This window comes from Danio rerio, chromosome 7 (assembly GCF_052040795.2).
Source record: "Danio rerio strain M-AB ecotype USA chromosome 7, GRCz13ab, whole genome shotgun sequence".
Taxonomy (NCBI): Eukaryota; Metazoa; Chordata; class Actinopteri; order Cypriniformes; family Danionidae; genus Danio; species Danio rerio.
The window spans coordinates 35,662,575-35,687,267 of record NC_141027.1 but is presented as its reverse complement, the minus strand read 5'-3'; the positions used below and the strand labels follow the sequence as shown (position 1 = coordinate 35,687,267).

General features: G+C 36.2%; 1 protein-coding gene and 1 long non-coding RNA gene across 56 annotated transcripts in view; one reads left to right on the top strand and one right to left on the bottom strand.

Moving 5' to 3' along the window:
* The window catches only part of LOC110439935 (uncharacterized), a 329,391-nt gene that overhangs the window by 230,142 nt on the left and 74,556 nt on the right, over positions 1-24,693 (bottom strand). For 49 of the 50 annotated variants that reach the window (XR_015495933.1, XR_015495901.1, XR_015495916.1 and 46 more), the window contains exon 3: positions 21,420-21,540. This is a non-coding gene — a long non-coding RNA (uncharacterized LOC110439935). Of the gene's footprint in view, positions 1-15,929; positions 17,602-21,419; positions 21,541-24,693 lie in introns of those variants that run through there. The other variant, XR_015495945.1, reaches the window with a different exon arrangement.
* irx6a (iroquois homeobox 6a) lies at positions 18,164-22,680 on the top strand. 6 transcript variants are annotated; one of them, XM_087259235.1, is made up of 7 exons: positions 18,164-18,527; positions 19,347-19,560; positions 19,976-20,085; positions 20,183-20,475; positions 20,572-21,210; positions 21,448-21,562; positions 22,107-22,680. In XM_087259235.1, exons 1-6 carry the CDS (start codon positions 18,514-18,516, stop codon positions 21,555-21,557), a joined length of 1,380 nt encoding a protein of 459 aa, XP_087115361.1. In that variant the 5' UTR covers positions 18,164-18,513; the 3' UTR covers positions 21,558-21,562; positions 22,107-22,680. The 6 variants fall into 6 exon arrangements, with proteins under 6 accessions (XP_087115361.1, XP_087115358.1, XP_087115357.1 ...); XM_087259232.1 differs by having other exon boundaries at positions 19,297-19,560; positions 20,183-20,448; positions 21,448-21,553; XM_087259231.1 differs by having other exon boundaries at positions 19,297-19,560; positions 21,448-21,553.

Genomic DNA, 24,693 nt, shown 5'->3' with positions numbered 1-24,693 from the left:
ACAAAAAAGTCTGCATCAACACCGATGTATGCTTATTGCATCAAAAAAACATCAACACTGAATATATCTTTAAGTTATATTTGGTCGATTAAGGTTTTTAATGTTTTAAGGGTATATATTAGCTAATGTGCTCCAAAACAGTGACAAAATCTGCGTTTAGAAAATATAAAACTGACAATAACATCCAAAGCTTGCAGTTTATCACTTCCGCCTAAATGAATCAATTATTTTTTCACATCACCTTATACTTCCGTTTCAAATCAAATCTTGACCAATCAAAGCTCTCTACTTTCTGACATGCCCTGCACCCCTCAAGATACTTCTCATTTCCTTTTCATTTCTTGCTCTTGATCTCAACAACTCTCGCTGGCAGAGCTGTGAAAAAGATGATATTGGCTTTTTTAAAGGGGACCCTCTCCACCCTTTCCTATTTCTTAATTGAGATTAAGTCAAACATTGAAGAAAAAAATGCACATTTCAAAGCACTCCAGCACTCCATGGGACTAAAATATTTATACAACCAGGGTTTTCCAAAGTGTACAAAGGATACACTCAGTACAATAATAAATTAACTCCAAAAAAAAAAATCTAATTTAAACACCACAAGCAGATTAAATCTGGTTCTGGGAACCATCAAAGGATCTGCTCCTAATGTTACATGGGTTTTTGAGGCCAGTGCATTGAAAGATTTAAAAACAAACAATAATAGTTTATACTTTATTTAAATTGAACTGGCAGCCATTTAAGCCACAACAAAATCAGAGAAATATGGGCATGTTTTCGAGTCAAAATCTTATCGTATTTTGGACTGACTGCAGCTGAGAGTTTCTGGTCAACTCCCACTATAATTGAATAACAGTTTTCTAGGCATAAAAAAAGCATGAAAGATAGTCTCAAGTTATGGAAAGAGAGCAGGGGCTTCCAAAAAATAACTAAAAAAATAAATGTGAAATTTCACAAATAAAATATTATATCATGTTAGAAAGACCAATTTGTGAGAGCAAGCAAGAATAAGCTATTTGTGTGTCTTTAAATGCAAAGAAGCTTTGAAAGAGGTGGGGTCTCTACAACGTCAAAAATTAGAAAATTTGTTTTCAAAACATTTTTTTTTAAGAGTTTAAACTCCTAAAGTAACTAATAAGCACACACATCTAAATCACAGAAAGATGCAAGCACTAAAACTCTTCATTAAGTTAAAGTCCTCAAGATATCAAAACTAACCATATTGATTTTGTTAGCTCACATTGCTAGTTTTGTGGTAAATGATTCATCTGTGGATGTCATTAAGAAAAAATAAAAGTTTGCCCTTCTATCCTTTAATTGAAATCTGAAAAGGCACTTCAGGTTTGTTTTCAGGTAAATTATCAGATGATGTGATTTTGAGGTAATGGGCATGGCTAACATGTAACCATGCTGATTCAACTGTCAGTTTTGATAGCAAACAGAAATGGTGAGCAGGAGGAGTCTGTCAGGTTGTAATATCTCATCTATAACCCCGTTCCCAATTTTTCTGAATGAAATGTCTACTTTACTACATCTATTCAGCCTGCAGTGGAAAGCACAAGATGTTTGCTCATTTAATATTCTGTTTCTCTAGGAACTGTGTCACAATACGAAAAAATAACAATCACAGCTTCCTGTTCATTGGGCCTTAAACAGCTTGGAAAGATATAAGTCATGGCTTTATTAGATCTGTATACAGTATTTATCTGTGTACATATTTATGATCAATTGTATTTAGAATTTTGCACGTTAGGTCCCTAAAAAACAGAAAATATACGATAATTGCAAATGTATTAATTTTTTCAACACCTTTGGTAATCACATACGCATTTTTTCAGTACCATGTTTAAATGACACATTCAGTCAAATTTACTACTAATAAATAATCTCACATTAAATGTAAACAAGATCCAAGCTGTCCTGAAGTGGCGACTTGTTTTAAAAAACAAAAAGGCACACAAAAAAAATCCCCCTAATCGCCAGCATAATTTATGACATTAAGAAGTGCTGGAAACAGGAAAAGGTTGCTGTAAGAATAGCATTAAAGGGCAGTGTGCAGTGCGCAGGCCAATGTTAAACAAACTGCCAATCAATATCTCTTTTATTAGTGGTCACAATCAATGCAGGACTGACAGAGCAGACCAATTAACACTATTGATCCAAAGGAAAGAGCGAGAGGAGGCGCATCCCGGAGAAGGCTGAGACAGACAATGGCACGCTGACAAAAAGGAAAGAGGGGAAATTTCGCTCTCCTCTGACCATTTCCGCTTTCAGACACCGGGTTCCCACACGGTGCGGGCCCCTGGGGTGTGGTGTGGAAGACACCATGACAGAAAGCAGACCTGGACTATCTCCCAGGAGGAAGAGGGGGTTACGGGGCCATGGCCTCTGTCGAGTGGCGCTGACTGCATGTGACGCGGGGTCTGCATTGGGAAAGCTGCTGCTTCTCTCTTCTCATCACACTTGGAGCATTCTAATAAGGCCAGGCTACACATTCCCCTCCTCACGCCCTCAACCCCAGGGAACCGTCCGGATAGTTTGTGAGAGTGTGTGTGCACGCATTTGTGCACGTGTGTGACTATTGATTGCAATTTCAAAGATAAAAGACTAATTCCCACATTGAACATCATTAGTTCTGTGCATTTGCAAACAGTAGACTTAAACAGCCATTTTAAAAGCAGTGTTCCCACCGCAGCAGAATATAGTCGGGTATGGTTGTGTTCACACAGAGTTTAATTAAGGAGTGAAAATGACATGACTGAAATCACACCAAAACATTTTCAGCACCTCCTGCTGTGTAAACAGAAATGTACTAGACAACTAGTCATCTTGATCTTTGCTTGAGATGTTTCTGTGGTTTCAGTTACTTACAATGATGTTTGCAGTATATGTGCTGTGTGTCATTTGAAGTTTTCAATCCGGTCACTGTGCTAAACCGGAGATGCTGACATCACTACTCAGAAATGCCCTCTAAACGCCTCCGCTTGTATTCGTAAAGATTTGACTACATTACAAACTCTGTGGATAGATGAGTATTGTGAAAAACTTCGCTGAAAACGTGGAGAAACACTTTCAAATGTTGAAATGTACATGATACGTGTTTGTGCTGGCGCTCAATGGCTGCTTCACATGCACACGTGTCAAGCAACTGAAAGAAGCAGAGCTTGATAACAAACAACGGCTCGTCATAAGCATTTTGTCATTAATTATTTTCACAGTTGGCATTAAGAAGGAACATAGAAATGTTATATGACTAACATCTAGCAGCTAAATGTGTCAGGAAAAATATTCAAAGGCTTTTATTTTCATAAACAGCATGGATGTGAATGCGTCTGAATGTTCTGATTGGCTGGAGTCGACGTCTCAAGTCAGCGTGTTCTAAGCATGAACGTGTGTTCACACAGCGCATCATTTTGGCAAATTACCAGTAATGTTACAACTTCTCTTTCCGGAAAATTACCAGCCTGTTCGGAAAACACACATACCTTTCCATAAAATTGCCGTAATTTTCCAGATGGTCTGTATGTGTGAAAGGGGCTTTTGTAAGATGTTGCAATATTTGTTATTTACTTTATTCTTTTTTCATAGTGGTTTACAGATGATAGTCACAAAAAATAAGAAACATGAAATACAACTGTAACAAGAAAGTTCACCCCAAAATAGGTGAAACAAAAAACTTACTGTTAACTTGTTTCAAACTTATATTAAAAACCAATACTTTAATATTAAAGTCAGTGTTGACTTAAGTTGACTTGCCATACTTCAAAATATCTTTTACACACACAAAGTAACAAAATAAGGTATTTACTCCCACATATAGAGTGGTTAACACTCCTGAAACTTAACAGTGTGTACATGCCCAATACAGTGACGTTCATGCAGAGTTGAGCCACTTACAGGAGCAGCATTGTACAGTATAATGACACTTTATAATGAGCTTGCACCATTTTCAGGATTCACACTCACATTTTCAGTGAAGGTCAGCTAAATGATTGGAAAAAAAAACAGGTTTTTGATTTTGATGTCACAGTGTACATACATAAAACCAGTTTTAGTTACACAGTTACAGTTTCAGTTGGATGTAGATGTGGATGGGTACCCACTCAGCATTTTTTGTGTTTAATAGCCAAATGGATTAGACAGACTTCACATGTGTAGTCATGCATTCCTGTTCGTGTGATGACTAGGCTATTGTTGTAAAATTGTTAGACATCTCTTTGATTTAGGTTTTAGCCAATATGTCCGTGTTTAGACATCTATTAAACAGATATTTTTATAAACCATACAGGTTTTAGATCCAGCCATTGTCTTGGTCATGTTAGTCTTGTTTGAGAGTGACTTTAAATATAAAAGTTAAAGGTTTGACTGACAAAATCATGCATTGAAGTTTTGTTGCTAAGACTTTGCAGCTCTGTACATCGCCATATTTGTTATTTACATTAGTCAGTGTCTCTACGGTTCCAGATGATGAATAGAATAGTCAGCAATAAAGCCTCTAATGTCAGCTGCTGTGTGTGAACAGCCTGACTTAGAAAATCACATCCAAAAGAAAACTCAACTGTCAATGTCAAACACAGACAGTGTGAATGTAAGCCTTATCATCAGTCAACAAGCGTTTCATCTGTGAACTACTTTAACACAACACACATTGCTTTTCAAAAGTGCTTATCGACATGTTCCCAGTTTTTCCAAGTTATCCCTACATATCTTTTCCACTGAGTCTGAATCAGTCCGGCAGTGTTGTCCTTCCTCTGCCATGTCCCTTTCTGAAGGAGACAGGGTCAGAGGGCCATATGGAGAGTGTCATGAGTGCTGGCGGCTCTGATGAGGGGTTATCACAGAGCGAAGCTGCCTGACCCCTCGCCCCGCTCACACTCACAGCAGCAGGAAATCTGACAACAAGAAACCAAGAAAAAGAGCTGCGGGCTTTCTAAAGGAAGATGGGACTATCTAGTGCTTGTGCTTAACAACCACATTTGATCCGATTATATTCAGTAGATAGCTAGAGATATAAAATGACATATTCTTGGGTGTAACCTTTATGCATCGTGTTAGAATGGTTCCTCTATTCAAGTACAGCTTAATGTAGTTTTAAATGGCGAGACATTAAGTATAAAGAAGATTCTCTGCATATAATCAAAAGATTTCTGGGAAGCCAAGTATAATTTCTACAAACAGCACATGAAGACATCAGAGGTAAAGCCTTCTAAGACTGTTTGGCATTGTTTTTTATCATTTAAATAAGCACTTTTATTAGGTTCCTATGTTTAGGTTCAGTAATTCTGAAATTATTAAACCTAAAAATAAAAAATTAACAAAACTAAACATCTGAGCCAAGTGAAATTGCCTAATAAAAATAAAGAAAAATGTCAGATGGAGTTAGTATTTTATCTTATGTTTGATAAATAATAATGATAATAACAACACAATAATAATATATTATAAAAAAGATGAGTCAGATGACTGCAAATATATTAACAAATAAACAAACTATAATACAATTAAGAGAAATAAGAACTGTATGTCAAAATATTCAAAATAAATTCATATCAACTGATCAACTTAAACCAAAGTCTTCTAATAATATAACCTCAACCAAATTACAGGCTCAATTTGGGAAAAATATGGTTAAAACCACACTCTGGGTTTTAGATTTAAAATAACCAAACTGTTTGGGGTTGGTCCATATTTTACTCAATCTAGATAGAGACAACGCAGCATTTTTTAGCACATGCTTGATGTACAAGAAAAAAAAACTCAAAGTTTAATGAGGAAGCTCAAATGTTCTGCATGAAATGCAAGAGTAAGCCTTATTGGTTCTTGCAAATGTTTTTGTTAAGGCTCATAAATCAATCTAAATAATTAGGCAATATTTACTGTGTAAATGCAGATGCAATATTTTTATATAATTTTCAATAAAGTATCTGTATTTATTTTTGTTTGCTACTTTTTCTGCAAGATCTGGCAACAAGAATGTGTCAAGATAAGATTTCTTTCATCAAAAATACCCGTCTGAATTGTCTGCTGGAGACTACACTGCAATATAAATGTCACATTGATAAATGGATTGATGTAATTACACAATCAAGATAAGAACATGTTTGGAGCTGGGAAATAAACAGACTGCCTACCTGGGGTGAATCTGACAGGCCTTGGAGGAGAGTTTGTCAGCAAAGTATTTAAGAAATAACCATGTATAAGGGGAAAGTGAGAGCTCTCGGAATCTGCTAATCAAATAGAAAATGACAAAAGCCTTAGCAAATTATGGGGTTACCTTTCCATCTGTCAAAAAACACAAGTCAACATTTTTTCTCTTTACTTTATGCCTCCACACCCGTCTCAGCCCATGCCTTCAAAATCTAATGAATCTCAGACGGGGCATACCAAAGACTGAAAAAAAAATCTCCAAAACTGGTCTTTGCTGTTTGCCTTGTTCGTGAGGTATGAAAGTTTAACCAAGCCCCTCATTTAGATGGTGCTTTGAGGAATTCAAAAGGATTGAGAGTTTACGCTCTTTCTTTTTCTCTCTATTTTCTGAGGCTGGATGAGTTTTATGCTATTCACCAAGGCGTAAAATATTCACTGTATGGGACTGAGTGCATTCATTTGGGGTGTCAGCCCGTCAAACAAAGAGCTACTCAATAATCTGAGATTTGAAACGCAGTCCTCTAAGAAAATCTTTACATCTCTGCTATAGCACCACTGTTCACTTATTCATCCTCTGCCGGTCCTCCGTGGGCCCAAAATCGTACTCTCCAACCAGAGAGAAAACCACACACAATACACACAGCACACCAGATAGATATAATTGGATTTCAAATTGAATCTCTCCTCGCTGCAATCACCAGATGAAACCCCGTGGCCAGCTGTGGCAAGAAAAAAAAAATCTATTTGTTCTATATCATCTGAAGTTGCCTGTGAGTTACGTCTTTTTGACAAGGTGCAAATTATTCTTTCACACACTTTCCATATCTGTTTGTACAACAGCTTGAACAGATTGTTTTAGATTTAATTTAATCTTGGGTTCAGTTTTACCCTTAAGATCAACATTCAATAATTCTACAATTAAGCAAGACTCCAGAGCCAACAAAACTGGAATAAATAATTATAGCATCAGACATTACATTGTAAAAAAAAATCTGTAAATTAAATTTTTTCAATATTTTGGGATTTATGTTTTTTAGTTTTAGATTTTCCCCTTTTATTTTTGCTTTTGAGTTGCATTGTGGGACCTTGATCTTTCTTCTAACAACTTTTAACCTTGAAAAGTTTGAAAAGTGACTTTTATGAGCATTTTTTTAAAGTTTGAAGTGTTATATTGTCTGGGTTGGAGTTGTATATTACAGTACAAAAAACCTTCTAATTAACTGCCAATACATTTTCTGTTATTTTACAAACTTATTTGTATTTCTTTACACGTTAAAAACACGCAGGGCCAGAGCAAGCTGATTTAGTGCTCTAGAAAAACAGCAATCACGCCTCCCTCAACCCGAAAAGGACCAGTTCGCGGATGAAAGTAAGGACTGTGAGGGAGGGGGTGGGTGAAGTGGATGAAAGTGAGGACCGGGCAGTTTGCTCATTATTCTGCTGCCCAAGGTGGTCGCCTAGGTCACCTATATGCATGTGCCGTCCCTGAACACACGTCAACCACAACAGCAAATAAAAAAAACTGCAACTGTGTTATTTGCTTTATTTATTTATTACGCGTTAAATATTTCAAATTAATCACAAGCGTTAACATACATACATACATGCATACATATACACAGTTGAAGTCAGAATTGGCAGTTCATTCCGCTGTGGCACCTCCCGATTATTAAAGGGACTAAGCATAAAAGAAAATGATTAACTGAAGGAATGAAGTCAGAATTATTAAACCTTCTGAATTATTAGCCCCCCTGGTTATTTTTTCCCCCAATTTCTGTTTAACTGAGAGAAGATTTTTTTCAACACATTTCTAAACATAATAGTTTGAATAACTAATTTCTAATAACTGATTTATTTTATCTTTGCCATGATGACAGTTATTAATATTTTATTAGATATATTTTTTCAAGACACTTCCATACAGCTTAAAGTGACATTTTAAAAAATAATAGAAAATATCTAGCCTAAATGGGCTAATAATTTTTACCTTAAAATGTTTTTTTTTAATTAAAAACTGTTTTTATTCAAGTCGAAATAAAACAAATAAGACTTTCTCCAGAAGAAGAAAAATATTATCAGACATACTGTGAAAATTCCCTTGTTCTGTTTAAATATTTAAAAAAGAAAAAAATTGTGATTTGTGTACACACACACACATACATATTCATACATACATACATATATATATATATATACATACATATATATATATATATATATATATATATATATATATATATATATATATATATATATCAGTTTCTGAATTACAAATTAATTTTAACTGTGGCAACTAGGAACCAAAATAGAAATAAAAGAAAAAAAAGTCTTCATTTATTTGGCTTAACTGCTTCCTAAATATGTGCTGTTCAATAAGAAGGATGGTACTGTGCTAGTGCACACTAAATTTGTTAGTAGGTTATACAGTAAATTTCACTTTGATTAACTCTAACATCCCCAGGGTGTGGCAAATGTAATTTAAATGTACACTCATGAATCACCTTAAACCCCGTTTTCAAAATGTAAAATCCTGCTGTGTTGAAATGATAACAAGTAAAGAAATGTTGTAACTACAAGCAATTCTGCACTTATTTCTTAAGATAAGATGGAGGACTAGAACAACAGAACCTGATATCCATAAGTTAAAGAAAACCGCTGGGCAAGCAAAACTTTTAAAAGCACTACAGTATATTGCATTTCAAGCCGCAAAACACTGTGCTTTAATCTGTTTGCTTAGAGAAGCTGACTCTAAAACAATAAAGGAAACACCTATAAGGCTTGATCCAAGTCTTTCTGTCCCCAAAGTAAGCTTGACTATCTGCTAATCAGGTATTAGTAGCAACAACGAGACGCAGTTGGTTTAGAAATCTGATGAAGCAAGTGTGGCCAAGCGGAGGTCAAGGGCTACACAAGAGCCATGTTGAGAACTAGTTTACAATAACCAGCTACTTCAGCAATCAAAGGTATTTAATTTCACTTTCTGTACAGTTAACAAGAGCGTTTGATGTTGGCAGCTATGTAACATCTGCTTTTAAGTTCGGCAAAGGGGGATTTTTTCCCAATAGGCCCGCTATAGTGAAATCCAGATTCTCAGTTGGTACATAATGCATGTGATTTGAATGAGAAAAAAATGTAATGAAATAGCCGTGTCTGAATGGCACTCCACGGTAACAGGACTGTGTCCTGGAAATGAAAATCCACAACAGTGTAAAACGAGCATGGGGTGACATTTCTGGAGTGATACATGAGACTAAAATGAATCCAGGTTGTGTCTGGGATTAAACACTGTAGGTTTTTTTTCTCTCCTTTTCGGCGATAAGTTACACCGTTACATTGTTGGTTATAATGTATATATTGAAGTGGAAATAAGAGACATTTTAAAAGAACTAATACACAATAACATAATTTTATAAGCAATAGCTTAAGTTGTAAAGAAATGTATTGATTTCATTATGAAAAATCTAATTTTAACATCCTGAGCATTTATGTCAAATTCTGAGTGTTGCATGTGTTGTGTTTGTATGTGTACTTTTTAGGTAAACTGTACTGTTCTGTACTGAATCCAAAAAAAGTGTCAATTTGATCCACACCAGGGATGTCAAACTCAATTCCTGGAGGGCCACAGCCCAGCACAGTTTAGTTCCAACCCTAATTAAACACACCTGATCTAATTAATTCAGTCCTCCAGGCTTGTTTGAAAAGTACAGGCAAGTGTGTTGGAGCAGGGTTGGAACTAAACTCTGCAGGGCTACGGCCCTCCAGAAATTGAGTTTGACAACCCTTATCCACGCCATAAAAACTGCAGCCTGACTTTACAAATAATAAAGATGAAACTAAAATAAATGAAAAATGCATCAATAAATGCTAGTTTAGGACAATGACTTTTTTTTTTGGTTGGTTGGTTGGAAACTAAAATAAAACGTGTGGAGGAAATATTTTTAGAGCCATCTGGCTTGCGTTTTGAGAGCGAGCGTGGAGGAGAAAAAGCTCTCCAATGCCTGGCTTGCAAATGAGGACCAGAAGCCTCAGCAATTGAACTGTCATTGCAGGAGAGGTCGTTTTTTCGTGGGTATCAACAACCCTTGTCTGTTCCCACTTACAGCACCTTCTCTCACCTGAAGATAAAAGCAGTCAGCTCAATTTTGCTAAAACTACAGAATAACAGCGGTTACTCGATGATGACTACCAATTGGTCACTTTCAGTTGCTCCTAAATCCCAGGGATGAGAACCTGAAAGTAAAATATGTGGTCATATAATAGGGCATAAACCAATGTTCTTTTCTGCCTGTACATGTAACCGAATCTTAAATTCACCCTCCCTACACGATTCAACATTTTCCCTTCGCTGGCATTCCTTCGATCCAGGAGTGAAATTAAAAGTGAAAGAAAAGTTCTCAATTAGATGGACTTCTCCTGCCTAATACTGCATGGTACCCAAGATGGAGGCTTTGAAGTAGAAGAAAGTGGAAAAGTAAATCTGACGTGACAACAGTCTGCACTGCTTTAATGTTTTCCAGGAATAATAAATAAATAAATAAAAATTAGACTTAACAAATACCGTCCTGCTCCGAGAGCACTGCACAGACTGAAGTAATAGAGATTGGGGCCCTCGAGATGAACCATACTTAAAGAGATGTATTACAGCTGATATCGAAACAAACAGTTCCTTGTATTAAAAATAATGTAGGAAAATACTAAATATTCAATTGGGGGTGGGAGGTTTTATTAAAGTATCTATAAGGGGATCCAAGTGTTGTCAGGAAAGTTTATATCAGAGATGCCCAAAATAGGGCCTGCAGGACAAAGTTGGCCCATGGTAAACCTTTGTTTTGACCCGCCATCCCATCTGAAAAGATATTGACAGTTATTGTCATTTCAAATTGTTTCTTTGTTGTATTGTTGAGCTTCAAAAAAAGCCATCTGAAATTAAATGATTCAATTAAATGTTGTACATGAATCAGACTTTTAAAAGGGAAATACTGTCACTTGACAGACAAGAGGACACATGCACAAGTCATCTGTGAGCAAATCAGGTGAAAGGCAGAAGCATTTCAGCATTAAACTCTATAGTGTTATAATGGAATTGTTTACGTTTTTACTGTAATAAGCTAAGTCTAAAAGATTTAAGTCTAAAATGCTAAATGTGATACTGCATTATTTAACATGATTTAAAGCAACATTTTTAGGAATTTCTCTTGGCAAATTTATTGTAACAAGGTTAGGCATGTATTTGGCCCACAGCCCTTAATCAAGTTTGGTTTTGGCCCTTTACAATTAAAAATTTGGTTGAGATGGTGTTTATTTTTTACATTATCTCTGTTTGATGCATATCATATTGAATTTAAATTTTTATTCAGCCCATCTACTGTGTTTATTTTGTACATGTAATTTCACAAAGCTTAAGTCCAGTCTTTATGTTTTTATTTTTCTGTGACCCTAGAGCACAAAGCTATTATTATTATTATTATTATTATTATTATTATTATTATTATTATCATAAATATTTCAAAACCTTAAATGAAAGTTCTTATTGCTACAAACTTAATTTAGCAACTTCAAGGGGGATTTTTCTTAATATTTCTTCTTTTTTAACCCTCAGATTACAGATTTTCAAATACAGTATTTTATCTTAGCCAAATATCGTTCTCATTCAAAACAAACCATACATCAATGAAAACCATATTTATTCGGCAATGTATATACAATTAAAGTGAGAATTTTTAGTCGCCTTTTGAATTTTTTTTCTTTTAAATATTTCCCAAATGATGCAGGAAAATTTTCACATATCTGATAATATTTTTTCTTCTGGAGAAAGTCTTATTTGTTTTATTTCGGCTAGAATAAAAGCAGTTTTACATTTTTTAAAATCCATTTTAAGGTCAAAATTATTAGCCCCTTTTAAGCTACTTTTTTTCCCGATAGTCTTCAGAACAAACCATCATTATACAATAACTTGCCTAATTACCCTAACCTAGCCCTTAACCTATTTAGCCTAGTTAGGCCTTTGAATGTCACTTTAATCTGTATAGAAGTGTCTTGAAAAATATCCAGTAAAATATTATTTACTGTAATCTTGGCAAAGATAAAATAAATCAGTTATTAGAAATGAGTTATTAAAACTATTATGTTTAGAAATGAAAAATCTTTACTCTGTTAAACAGAAATTGGGGAAAAAATAAACAGGGCTGCTAATAATTCTGACTTCAACTGTATGTATTTAAATCAGAAATCAGAATTGCCCAATTTGCTCATAAAAAAGCCATAAAAATTCTAAATCTACCATAGAAAACTAAGAGTGATGCATCCCTATATTGTGCTACAGCCTCCAACCAATTGTAAAAACAGTATCAACAACAGCTACAAAACATCTCAGAAGTGTTTATGCAAACAAACACCAAAAGCAGGGCTATTTGTATGACTTGGCACCAGGGTTTGGTTAACTACCCACAAGCATTTGCAGATGGGACATTTTCCAGGGGGCCACAAGCTTTGGAGATGGGGAGGGGGGTGGGGGGGGGGGGGGGGCTGGGGTCACGAGGAGTGGACGACTGCAGAGCTGCATTGGTTTCAGAACCACACAAGATGTTGCAGATGTTGTCGTCTACACAGATCAGGATGAAGGGTTATAATTACTGAAACACTAATGTAATACTGGACTTATTTGTCCCCACAGTTTACTGGCAAGATGAATGGATTTGGTATGTGTGTGTTCTGAACATATTTTACTAGTTCCTATACTTCAAGCATTACATATGTGCATGTATCCACCATTTAAAAAAAATCTGTCATCATCTATGCTCTTTGTATATTAAAACTTTTTTGAATGGGTTCAAACTGATGTCAAAGTTTTGAATAATAATGTGCAGTGTAAATGTTTGAAGTCAGTGTGAATATAAAAAAGAAATAATTACTTTTATTACTAATACTCTTATTAAACCTCAGTGTTACAAAAGATATCTTATTATTATCAGCTGCTCAGAAAAAAAAAATATTATTATTATTTGCTATAATTGAAAATCAGAGATACTGCATCAAATATATATTTCTTAACTTATCTGATGAACACTGGTATTATGTTGTCTAAAATAATTATTACAACATGTCTAAGATTTAGCAATTTTCGGTAATATATGCAAATAATGCAGGAAATTAAAACAATTCAAATTTAAATTTGGAATAATACCAATCAGTTTGCAGAATAAATCAAAAGTGTGTTTTACACAAACCGAAACACTAAGGACTAATACAGTTTTTTTACGATAATATTTTTAATCTACAGTATATGAAAACTACATATGCATACTACATATGCATATCCATATACATATGCAGCAGACTGAAGGAATTCACAAGAGGGCTTTTTGAGAAACACAGAGACACTGAGTGAGTCATCCAAAGAGCTGCCAGTTAAATCTCAGTGTAACAAGTAACAAATCCCTGACAGCACAAAAACACTCATTAAATTACTTTGGGGTATGTGGAGATGCTGCCAGCTGAACTGTCCTGTTCACACAAACGCAACAAAACAGAAAAGAACAAACCTAAAAGTATATTATAAGCTATATTGCATCAACATAGTACATTGTTACATGTCCCATTTGGGACATTCTGTAGACTTTTATACCTACACTGCAGTCTAAACAGTACTTTTGGAGTATTAGTAGACTAGTATGCTAGGGGTACTACAAATTGTTGACAAAGTGATTAACAAGTTTTGCAAAGTTGTTTATAGTCAGTTGTCTATAGTCTGTTGACAATATAGTCTGTTGGAGAGCATCAAAATAAAATGCTAGCAGATATTGATTTTACAGTATTTTTATATTATAGTGGTATGATTTTATGGTTACCATAAGTCTTTAGAATATCTTTTTTTATATTCAACAGAAAAAAAATAAAGTTAGACATGTTAGAAATAACTTCTGAATAAGAAAAGAATGTCTGAATTTGTTTACTACAATAACGCTCAAATAATAAATAATGATGTATGCTATAGGGGAATATATGGGTATAAATGTCACATTGCCATGGTCAAAAGTTGAGAAAAACATAATAAAGACATTTTTATTATTAAATAGTAATTATTTTTATATTTAGTAGATATTCATTTAAAATATATGATACTGTAAATAATGTAATAAACCTTTGAAAATAGGTGGTTAGGAAATATGCCTGTTCCTATTAAAACATTGTGACTAATCAGCAAACAGAATATGTTTCATATTCATTTAGATCATTAACAGAAAATGAAGCAATTATGTGATTTCAAAGTTGACATTAAGAAACAGACAACTGAGATATTCCTACTTTATTGCATGAAATGCACAGCTTTTATTAACATAGCTTGAACATAACTTTATTATCTTTCTAGAAGGCAAAGATAATTGAAGAATGAAAAGTCTCCCTCACTCTGGTCAATTTATCTATCTGCTTAGATGAAGTTTGTTTTGGATTTGGCTGGGCACTGTTATGGCCACCTCCGTTATCATTTGAGGGGCTTCTCATTAGAATATTTATTACTTTCTTTTCAATTTTTGGATAATTTAGCAGTGTTAATACCTGGCCAGGAATGAAGCGAGGAGAGACAGTGAGCAATAATTCAGGATCTCGTATGTCTGGGATTCATCTGAATATATCAGGAATATCAGACTTGTTTAATGAGATATCACTCTGCTTCGATCCTGAGTGTCCCCTCCCCTTCACTCTGCCCCTCTCGCAGCACTGCCTTATTATTATTTCATAAAAAAAGCTCTGATCTGTCTTATGAAAAAGCAGAAAAGCTTTGTGAAATTCATTAAAGCAGCCTGAGAAATGTATTAAATGAGAAGGTGAAGCTGGCTGTTGGTTTAACCTTTCTGCTGTGAGGCTTTGAGCCTCCATAATCCCTATGCAAGGCTAACAGGGGCCCAGACACACACACACAATCACACACACGGTAAACGTAGAGACCAGTCAAATTCCCTCGTCACAGAGAATGCTATAATTCAACATTTGGAAAACACAAAACCTAATGTGGACAACATAATGTTTAGGACGAATACACTGTGAACATTTCTGGGTTGTTTCAATTATTTGGTTTATTTCTGGGTAATTTTGATTTGGATAAAATATTTACAGACAAACTTTTGAAGAAATTATGAAAAAGCTCCATTTACAACAACCCATACTCATATTTGTGGAAAATATGCACAAACCTAGAGTGGAAATAACCCAGCATTTTTTTAAAGTGTATCACACTAAAAAAAACTGCTTTTAAGATCAAAAATAGGATGAAAAGTGATAGGCGTAAGGATTGGTCAATGTGTTCTACCTCTTCAATTAAGGTTGATTTAACTTACGAGCCCCTCCACCCCAAGTACTGATCATCAGGAGCTGCTCCACATGCATTATGGATGAGGCTGCCCGTATGCACTTGGGCTATCATGTGTGCCCTTGCAAAAGGCTTTCGAGAAACTACAGTAAACTATCACATAGGAGAGTCTGACCTTCCTTTTGATTCTTCTATCTCTGATTGTGCTTGTAACATGAGAGATTTGTTGGAAAGTCACTACAATAAGTGATCTATATATAAATAAGCGCGGATTATTGAATTGTGAAAATCCTCAATATTTTCCACCTTGATTGACACTTGGGGTCTAACTTACATATTTAAGGTTTTGAATGTGCAATAATGGAAAAATAATTATAAGCTTACTTGAAAAGCAACTTAGTGGATTTAATAGATTTATTAGATTTGAGTTTTAGATTCAAATATCTAGTCAAGACAGACAGACAAACGGAAGAACGGACGAATAGACAGACAGACTGACTGTCACAATTTAATAGGGTCAATTTGTTTAGTCAACACTTTGTCAAAATGTGTTATAGTCTATAAAATTGCATTGTGTTATCCTTCTATTTTTTCATTGTAGAGTTTATGAAGTAAGACAATATATGGCAGGAACAAAGAGTAGCTTAAATGCAAATTAATGGCATGGGATAACTCACAGGAAAAAATTACACAAAATATTCATTTTTTTTAAAGCAAATCTTCTGTGGGATATATTTTGACAAAAGTTTTTCAAAACAGTCTTTAGCTGTTCGCGATACAAAAATACAGTCAAACGGTTTGGAACGACATGATTATAAGTAAATGACTAAAGTTTTATTTTGGGGCAAATAGCCAGTTTAATTGACTTCCTTCAGATAAATAAAATAGCTCATAAGCAAAACATCTGTATTTTCCCTGTTTTCTTTGTAACACACTCGCCACAGAACATACAGGGACGGCGGTGACCTGAACTGAACGCGACTCTTGATGGGCCTGAACACTCTCGTCATTACGGTTTACCTGCTCCATCGGCGCCGTTCACTTACTCGCAGCTCTCTGGCGCCTCTCGAAGAGTGAGCCTGTAATAGCAAAGAGATCATCTGGGACAGGACTCTCGTCCTTTCAAAGCAGGGTCACTGAACTATGCCTCTCATATTATCAGTGAAAACGATCAAATGGTCACGGATTTCCACGCGTTTGGAAGCGACCGCGCAAGCACTGCTGCTCTGCTGCTCGTGAACGATGATGATGCGCGAGGACAGCCATTCAGCTCTTTTAAGTCACATATAGACTTAATTATATAACAATACTTCACAATGAAGTTAAACCTTTAGATGAGTACTTTAGATAAGTGTGTCTTGACTGTAGGACCACGTGTCCTAGACATTTCAGATCAACAAGCAAAACTTTCTTAGGCTCTAACGGCAATAAAATAATGGTATAAACTAAATCTATAGTATTAAAACATGTTTGTCTTGGGTAGGTGGTGTCTATACAATGATGCAATGTCATTAGCTTAAAATAAAAAAAAAACAATAGAAACCAAGGGAGAGAAAGAGAGAGAGGGAGAGTAAATGGGGTCTTCTAATTATATTGTCTAAAACATTTAATAAAACTGCATGTGTTACCCTTTATCCAGACTTATTCCGCGTGAGGGAGCGATATTTCTACCATCCCTTTCAAGTACGCATCCTTCAATTAGAATGCTGTTCCCGTCGCCTCCCACTACCGTATAATTAGACTTGAGAGATTCAGCTAATTTCTCTCTCTCTCTCTCTCTCTCTCTCTCTCTCTCTCTCTCTCTCTCTCTCTCTCAGTTCCATTCTGATCGTCTAATTTCACCTCAAAGGCATATTTTCACGGTGTAACTCGCTGGTTAAACAAGGCCATATCCATTTGTTAATTGATGCAATTACGCATTTCTCGTAATGGTCGCGTAGGTCCCGAGATACGCATCAATCAGTTTTCTGTTGACCTGCCAGAGGTTCTCTTCACGTCTGCCGGGACTGGCCCTCTCTCTAATAGAGAGAGATGGAAACATCATCGCAATTAACATCAGGTCGGACCTCTGATCGGCCAGACAGATGCGAGCAAGGGTCCTGTAGATTCCTCTTCAGTTCATTTGCGCATCAGCGGGACAGTGTCTGAAATGTATAATAATAAGAAAATCGGGAACATATAGGCTACTAATATTATTAGATCATATATATTTAAAGAAAATAGATTAATTTAAAAAGTATAATTCGGTCTAAAACGGTAATATATTATCTTAACCTTAAAATAATTTACATGATAAACCTAAATATTGACACATGGCATAGTCACGGATAATAAAACAATATCTGGCATTAAATGCTGTTTTTATATTAATATGCAAAATATTGTTTTAAAAAAAGCTGATTTATTTTTGTATTATTGTGAAAGTGATATATATGAATTACATAATTTTTTTTTCAAAATTATTTTTTATATTTATTCAGTGGCTGTTTGAAATACTTTTAAGGGCTCTAAGTCTAATAATACACTAATGTTAGAAAAGAACAGAAAGGGGGAAAACAGGGGACAGGGGTGTGCAAAACACACCTCAAGAAAAGCGCGAAGCATGACGTGATTGGCAAACACATCATTCTATCCTCGCCGTCCCGGGATTAGAATGACGTCACACTGATACCCGTGCATGGATGAATTCTAAAGAACTATAGAGGCACAAATAATAGCACAACCACAAGTTCATATCTTGCAAGTCTTACGTTATCCTTTAAGCTTTCTACAGCTGTTTAACAACAATATTTTTGTACTTGATGAAGCTTAACTCTAATTTCTCATTTCCTTAAGGGGATTATCTATACATATAAAACTAGGGCTGGCGTAAACATCCTCAGTGCTTCCCAGTTAAGTGCAGTCATCTATTATTGAGCGAAAGGCCGAGTGTGGAAATGTGTGTAAGACGGTGGATTTGAAGTAGATTTGGTTTCAATCGATCAGCAGGAGAAGAATATTGCTTATGGTAACAAAAGAAGCAGCTATGTCCTTCTCTCAGTTTGGATATCCTTACAATGCAACTTCTCAGGTAAGCATGCAAATTATATATTTTTTTAATGTAGATGGCTATTAAGCGTGTACATCGTTGTGTGCGTTTTGTTTTCTTTTTCCACATTCTGTCATACTCCCTGGATCTCAGGAACTAACACTAGGTAGCAGCAGATTGTTCTGTCACTAAGTAAGTCCTAAACTAAAGTTAGACGTTATCGTGGGTTTGTCAATATTTATAGTAATGGGTTATTTGAATTATAAATGACCTCACGTGTTGTTGTAAACGTGTAAATTACCTTTACGGTGTAATTGTTTAGTGAGAGCGAGACTCCTCCCTTTGCCGGTAGCCTTTGCCGTCTCTGTGTATAAACTAATTACAGATTTACTGATAACATAGATAATTTCGACAACATGACTTAAGTCAAACTCAAGTTTTATTTAAAGTCGACAGATTGTTTAATTGTCAAAATAAGCCGCGCTCACTTAACTTCTCCTGTCCTGAGGCAAAACTTAGAAAGTTTACTTTCAGCTTTGACAAAATCACTTTTTGAAAAATTAAGTAAGACAAACCCTTTGCCTTTTTATTTTTAAGTCATTTACACAAAGTCTCAATTCAGTTAAACTATAGGATTATCTTTATGAATAAAACGAATGAATGAAAATAATTGCAATCGGTCTCCAAAGAAAAAGAGCTGCTTTACCACAGAGCAGCTCCATCTTACCTTAATTCTTTTTCAAACTACGGAAACGCCTGCTTTGAAACGCAAATAAAAAAGTCATGTTTATCCACAATTTTCTTCATGCAGTTTTTCGTGTCGGCAACCCCCAGTACGACTTGCTGCGATTCGATATCCAGGTCGGTGACAGAAGGATCGAGCGCATCGCAGACCGCAGCCTCCTTCTGCTGTCCCTCCTATGAGAACCGGCTGCTGGCGAGTACACGGACGGAGCTCAACGCCGCGCTCGGGATGTACGGCTCCCCTTACGCAGCAGCAGCGGCCGCAGCCGGGCAGAACTACGCCAACTACTTTCCGTATAGCGCCGACCCCTCCGCCATCTACTCCAGCCTGGTACGTGCAGCACTTCACCAGATAAAGCGGGTCCTCCGTTCAATCGATTGTCTCATTCATGTCACGGCTTGTTATTGATTATTTTGGCTTGGTAAGAGGATCAAGCTGTCTAGCACTCTGGTGAAATAACTGAATAATCAGAAGAAATGAACAGAATGAAGCAACATTGCATGACGCCTGCTTGCTATAAACAGGGCCTACTTGGTTTAATGGACAATAAATAGACAGAAATGTGCGATTTATCATAAAAATATTGAAAAAAATAGGTTTATGGAGTAAAGAGATAAAACTGTTAACACTGTGAATAATAAATGTTTATCAGCAAGCACTGTCTCAGTAACATATAACTGAAATATCAGATGCTAAAGTCTATGTTTTTTTTGTTGTTTGTTTGTTTTTTATTGTTTATATTTAGAACCCACAATATGAAATCAAAGAGGGGTCAGGCAGTCTTCATAGCACTATAACACAACCAGCCACTTACTATCCATATGACCACTCACTCGGACAGTACCAGTATGACAGGTGAGATTTGTTTTTATCCCATTTCTAATATGGCATATTTTAATATACTTAAAATGCAGATAAATGATCCAGATATTCCACTATTTATTTGATCCAGGTATGGGACAGTTGATTTTAATGGATCAACACGGAGAAAGAACGCCACACGTGAGACAACAAGTACGCTTAAAACATGGCTTTATGAGCACCGCAAAAACCCTTATCCTACAAAGGGTGAAAAGATCATGCTGGCCATTATCACCAAAATGACCCTCACGCAAGTGTCTACCTGGTTTGCCAATGCTAGAAGACGACTAAAAAAAGAAAACAAGATGACTTGGTCCCCCAAAAACAAAGCAGGCGATGACAGGAAGGAAGACCTCGGTAAGAGTGACCCAGACATTACCAAAGGTACCTCATAAATTTTCTCCGCTGCAGTTAAACAGTGTTTTTGTTTTATAAATGAATTTGGACGCTCACTTAGTACTTCTAATTCCACTTTCTCAGACTCCAAAGACAGTAAGGATGAGCAGGACCTGCAGTTCAGTGACCTGGATGATATGGAGGATGAGGACTGTGACAAGCTGGACAGTGACTGTGAAAAATCAGGTCAGGATGACCTCCCGACCTCCTCCCCTCCAAAGAGAGACTGTAACCCTGACATCCCTCTCCACTCCAACTTCCCATCTTTTCCCTGTGGTCTGAAGAGTTTGGGGCCTCTGAACCCAGACTACCTAGATCATCTGGGCTCCAAACCACAGCAGCAACAGCCCTCACCTCAGTCCACCTCCATAAACACTGTGGCACTCTCTCACTTTGAGTCATCGGAGAAGCCCCGGATCTGGTCGTTGGCACGTACGGCCGCAGCAGGGGTTGTACTAGGCACACAGCATGTTGGGGATGTACGGACTGGGCCTGTGGACTGTCAGATGCAGGGAGTCCGGTTACCCACAGTCGGAGCAGTGCAGTGTGGGGAGCTGAAGGGCCTTCAGGACCCTACAAACCTCAGCAATACTGAAAGCCTTTTTCAAGAAGGACTACAGGGGATACACAAGGCATACAGTAGCGGGAGCTTCAAGACACTACAACTTCACTCTTCATCATATCCTGGACTGACAGAATCCTGCCAGTACTCCTCAATGGAAGGTACAGCCTTTCTGTGTTTACAGTTCATTACACAGCTCCAAAAAGGACTGAGCTACAGCCTTATAAGTTTTTATAAGGATATTAAACAGTAGTAATTCTAAATTGTGATGTTAATGTTTAAACTATACACAATAATACATACAGATTTGCAAGATTAAACACAACCAAAAAGTATCTCAAAACATGCTAATCAGTTTAATGACCATTACCTGTTGTGTGATCTTATGCATATGACAGGCTTCCCCAGTGCAGGAAAGACAGAGACAGAATCCAGTGAGCTCAGTGACACATGCCCAACAATCCAGGAGGCTAAGACCACTGCATTCAGACCTGTGATGAAGAGGTGAGGCAGGTGAGCATGAGTGAATACACACTTACTTTAACAAGTGTACTTTTGTGGGGATGAATTTATGTAAATTAATTATTGTAACTTAATAGAACAATTGTCACAAGTATGCGTTAATTAAAACTGCTTATATCTGAGGTACAAAAAGAGCATGCATGTGAATGTTTTCAAAATTCTGTGTTTGGTGACTTTTTTCTGTAAATGAAATCCAGTCATCTAGGATTACATCATATCTGTCACCTCACTACCTCCATTGAAGTAATGCCATTACATAAAGTATATCTGGTAACAGTAAACATTTGTGCTGTAAAGCCTAATCTGATGAATATTATTGGATTGCTTTGGCGAATTCAGAGATACTGCATCACTAAAAAATTCCATTTAGTACCTGTATATGTAAGTTTATAAGGAATGCATGTAATCTGTGTTCTGTAAATCAGCATCACAATGATTGCATCATGCATGCATGTATCCAATATTTCCTGTCATTTTCATCTAGCATAACTTTCATATCATCAGCTCATACATTTTCTTTCTCCCTTTGAATCAGGACTATGGAAATGCCAATAAACATGGGGAAGTTTTTATGATCTACATTATGCACTATGGAATGGAGTCAATGAGGAACTTTAAGCCCATGGCAGCAGACACTTGAAATAGTAGCGCAATGACTTTGTGTGCCCTTTCTGGAACTGTGAAAACTGGAGGCAGCCATAATTTTGCACAATATGATTTAATGGTGTCAATAACTTTATGCAATGTTTTGTGTATGTATGAGAATAAATTGTGATTTTTTATGTCTGCATTGGCAATCGTAGGTTTAGTAATTCTATTTATCTATTTATTGTTTTATCATCCATCTGCTTTATTTATCTGTTACCATGTGTCCTCTCAAGGTTTTTTTGTGTGTGTTAAGTTTAATTCTCTGTGGTTATGTGCTTAATGTTATGTGATTTACTTTTTTTTGGAAGCTGGTGTAAAATTTAGTCAGTCTTTTAACTTTTATTTACTTCTCAAAAATAAATGAGGTGCGATACTGTGCTCCTGCGGAGTGTGATATGTTTATATAAAAAAAAAGTTGTGTATAAATGTCATGTTGTTATTTATAAAATATTTTATAAGAACTCGTTTTTTTGTTTGTGTTTATTAATTAATCAGACAGCTCTGTCGTGTCCGCTTTATCATCTCTTGACTCTCTTATATTCGTAAAGCCGGGACTTTGTTAGAAGGTCATAAATTCAAACGCGGACGTGAATGAACTCAGCAAGGGTGTGAAGAAAGGGCACATCAGTTTCTCATTGTCATTATTTAATCGGAATTGGCATCAAACACTTTGTTACTGTTCAGGCTCAGAGTGAGGCAGGAATTGGTTATGAATGCAGCTTTGTCTCCAGTGCGCGCGAGCAGGTTCATCATCATCCAGTTCTTGTGTTAACAACGAGGTCACGCGGGAGCATCCATACCATGAAACGCGCATCAAGTGTTTTGATGTTGATCAGTCAATTGCTCGAACTGACATCCCAGGGGATCTTTAAGCTTCCAATTAAACTTACAAAGCAATGGCTAGGCGGCTTCAAAGCCACAGAGAAAAGTATTTTTTTCGTTTATTTATAGGTTCAACTATTTCAATATAGTGTACACAAATACGTGGCCGTATATTTAGACGAAATTAATTGAAATAAGAAAAATAAATGTACAATATCACAACTTTTATATCAAGATTATTTCCGTGAAATAGGTCGTTTAATGGGAAAATAAAGCTGTATTTTTAAGAGAAAAACAACATCATACGAACACGGAAAAAAAAAATACTGGAGCGAAGACCTGGTCAGGGTCCTGTAAATTAAGCCGTCCAAAGAGACATTATTTCAGGAAGGATTGAGAGATTAAGGCATGTAATAACAGTATTAGGTCTATTCAAAAGTGTTTTGGTCAATTTGTGGGTGAACTGGAAAAGGTGTCGCGCAAACTGTCACTTTTTAGCCTATATCTAAAATGCGGTACAGTTCTTATGTGTTTTTAAATATAATAATAATAATAATAATAATAATAATAATAATAATAATATTAACAACAAGAAGATCAAATTAGCAACAATGCGGCCAAAATGGCATTTTAAATTCTGAAAGCTAAACTTGTTGCTGAAAAAATATATATTTTAAAATCTATACCAGAGGCCTGACACCATGCATATTTTTTGTTTTATTAAAGGTCAACGGACTATCATTTGGATTATCCCTCAGAATCTCCACTACCAAGCAATCTGTCCAACAGGCGAGATCTATTTCTACAAATCTCCCTTAATATAATCTCTCAAAATCATATTCTGAATACTGTTTTGATTAAAAAAGAAAGGAAAAAAACAAGGAGTGGGATTGGCATGATGTAGTAGGCTACAGGGTAACTTGGAAGAATCAAAACACTGTAGTGTTGCGCTTAATGGCAAAAGCCAGCAAAACATTTGATCTGCAACACATTGGCCTATTCATACTGTAAAATACAAGGACACACAACCGCGGAAAAAAATATTATGACTCACACACTGACACTGTAAAATACAAGGAAACACAATAGCGGGGGAAATATGAATCACAGACTGTGTAATAAATCTGATTGTGAACTGTCAAGCGCCACACAGCTTGTGCTTCGGCCGCATGAAGACGTTTGCCGTGTGTTAAATATTTAAAGCAAAGGTAATTAAAATGGGAGCTGTAAAGAAGAGCTGCCAAACATTATTGAAGGTAATGATGCATGTGCAATGGGATTAGTGCGGTAGCGCTATACCTGAGGGAGCCGGCAATAATAGCATGGATTCCTGCCACAAAGCATCAGGCTCATACTGAAACTAATAGATCAATTAAGAGCCTGTCTTACAACAGGTTTACACCATATTAAATCTAGACCAACGAGGGCAGAATAAGCCTAAAATGTGCTTTCGCATTAAAACAGGACTTGTGGAAGGTTGTGCTGTATGTCCTATGTGTCAGCCTATTTCCTTCAAAGAACGGCACCCCTGATTCTGCGGGTATGGCTGTTGTTCAGACTGTGCATTAGTCTAATGGATGGGTGCATGGGGACACATGCTATGCATTATGCAGAGTGCATTGAATGTAAATGGCATTACAATAATGGTTCAC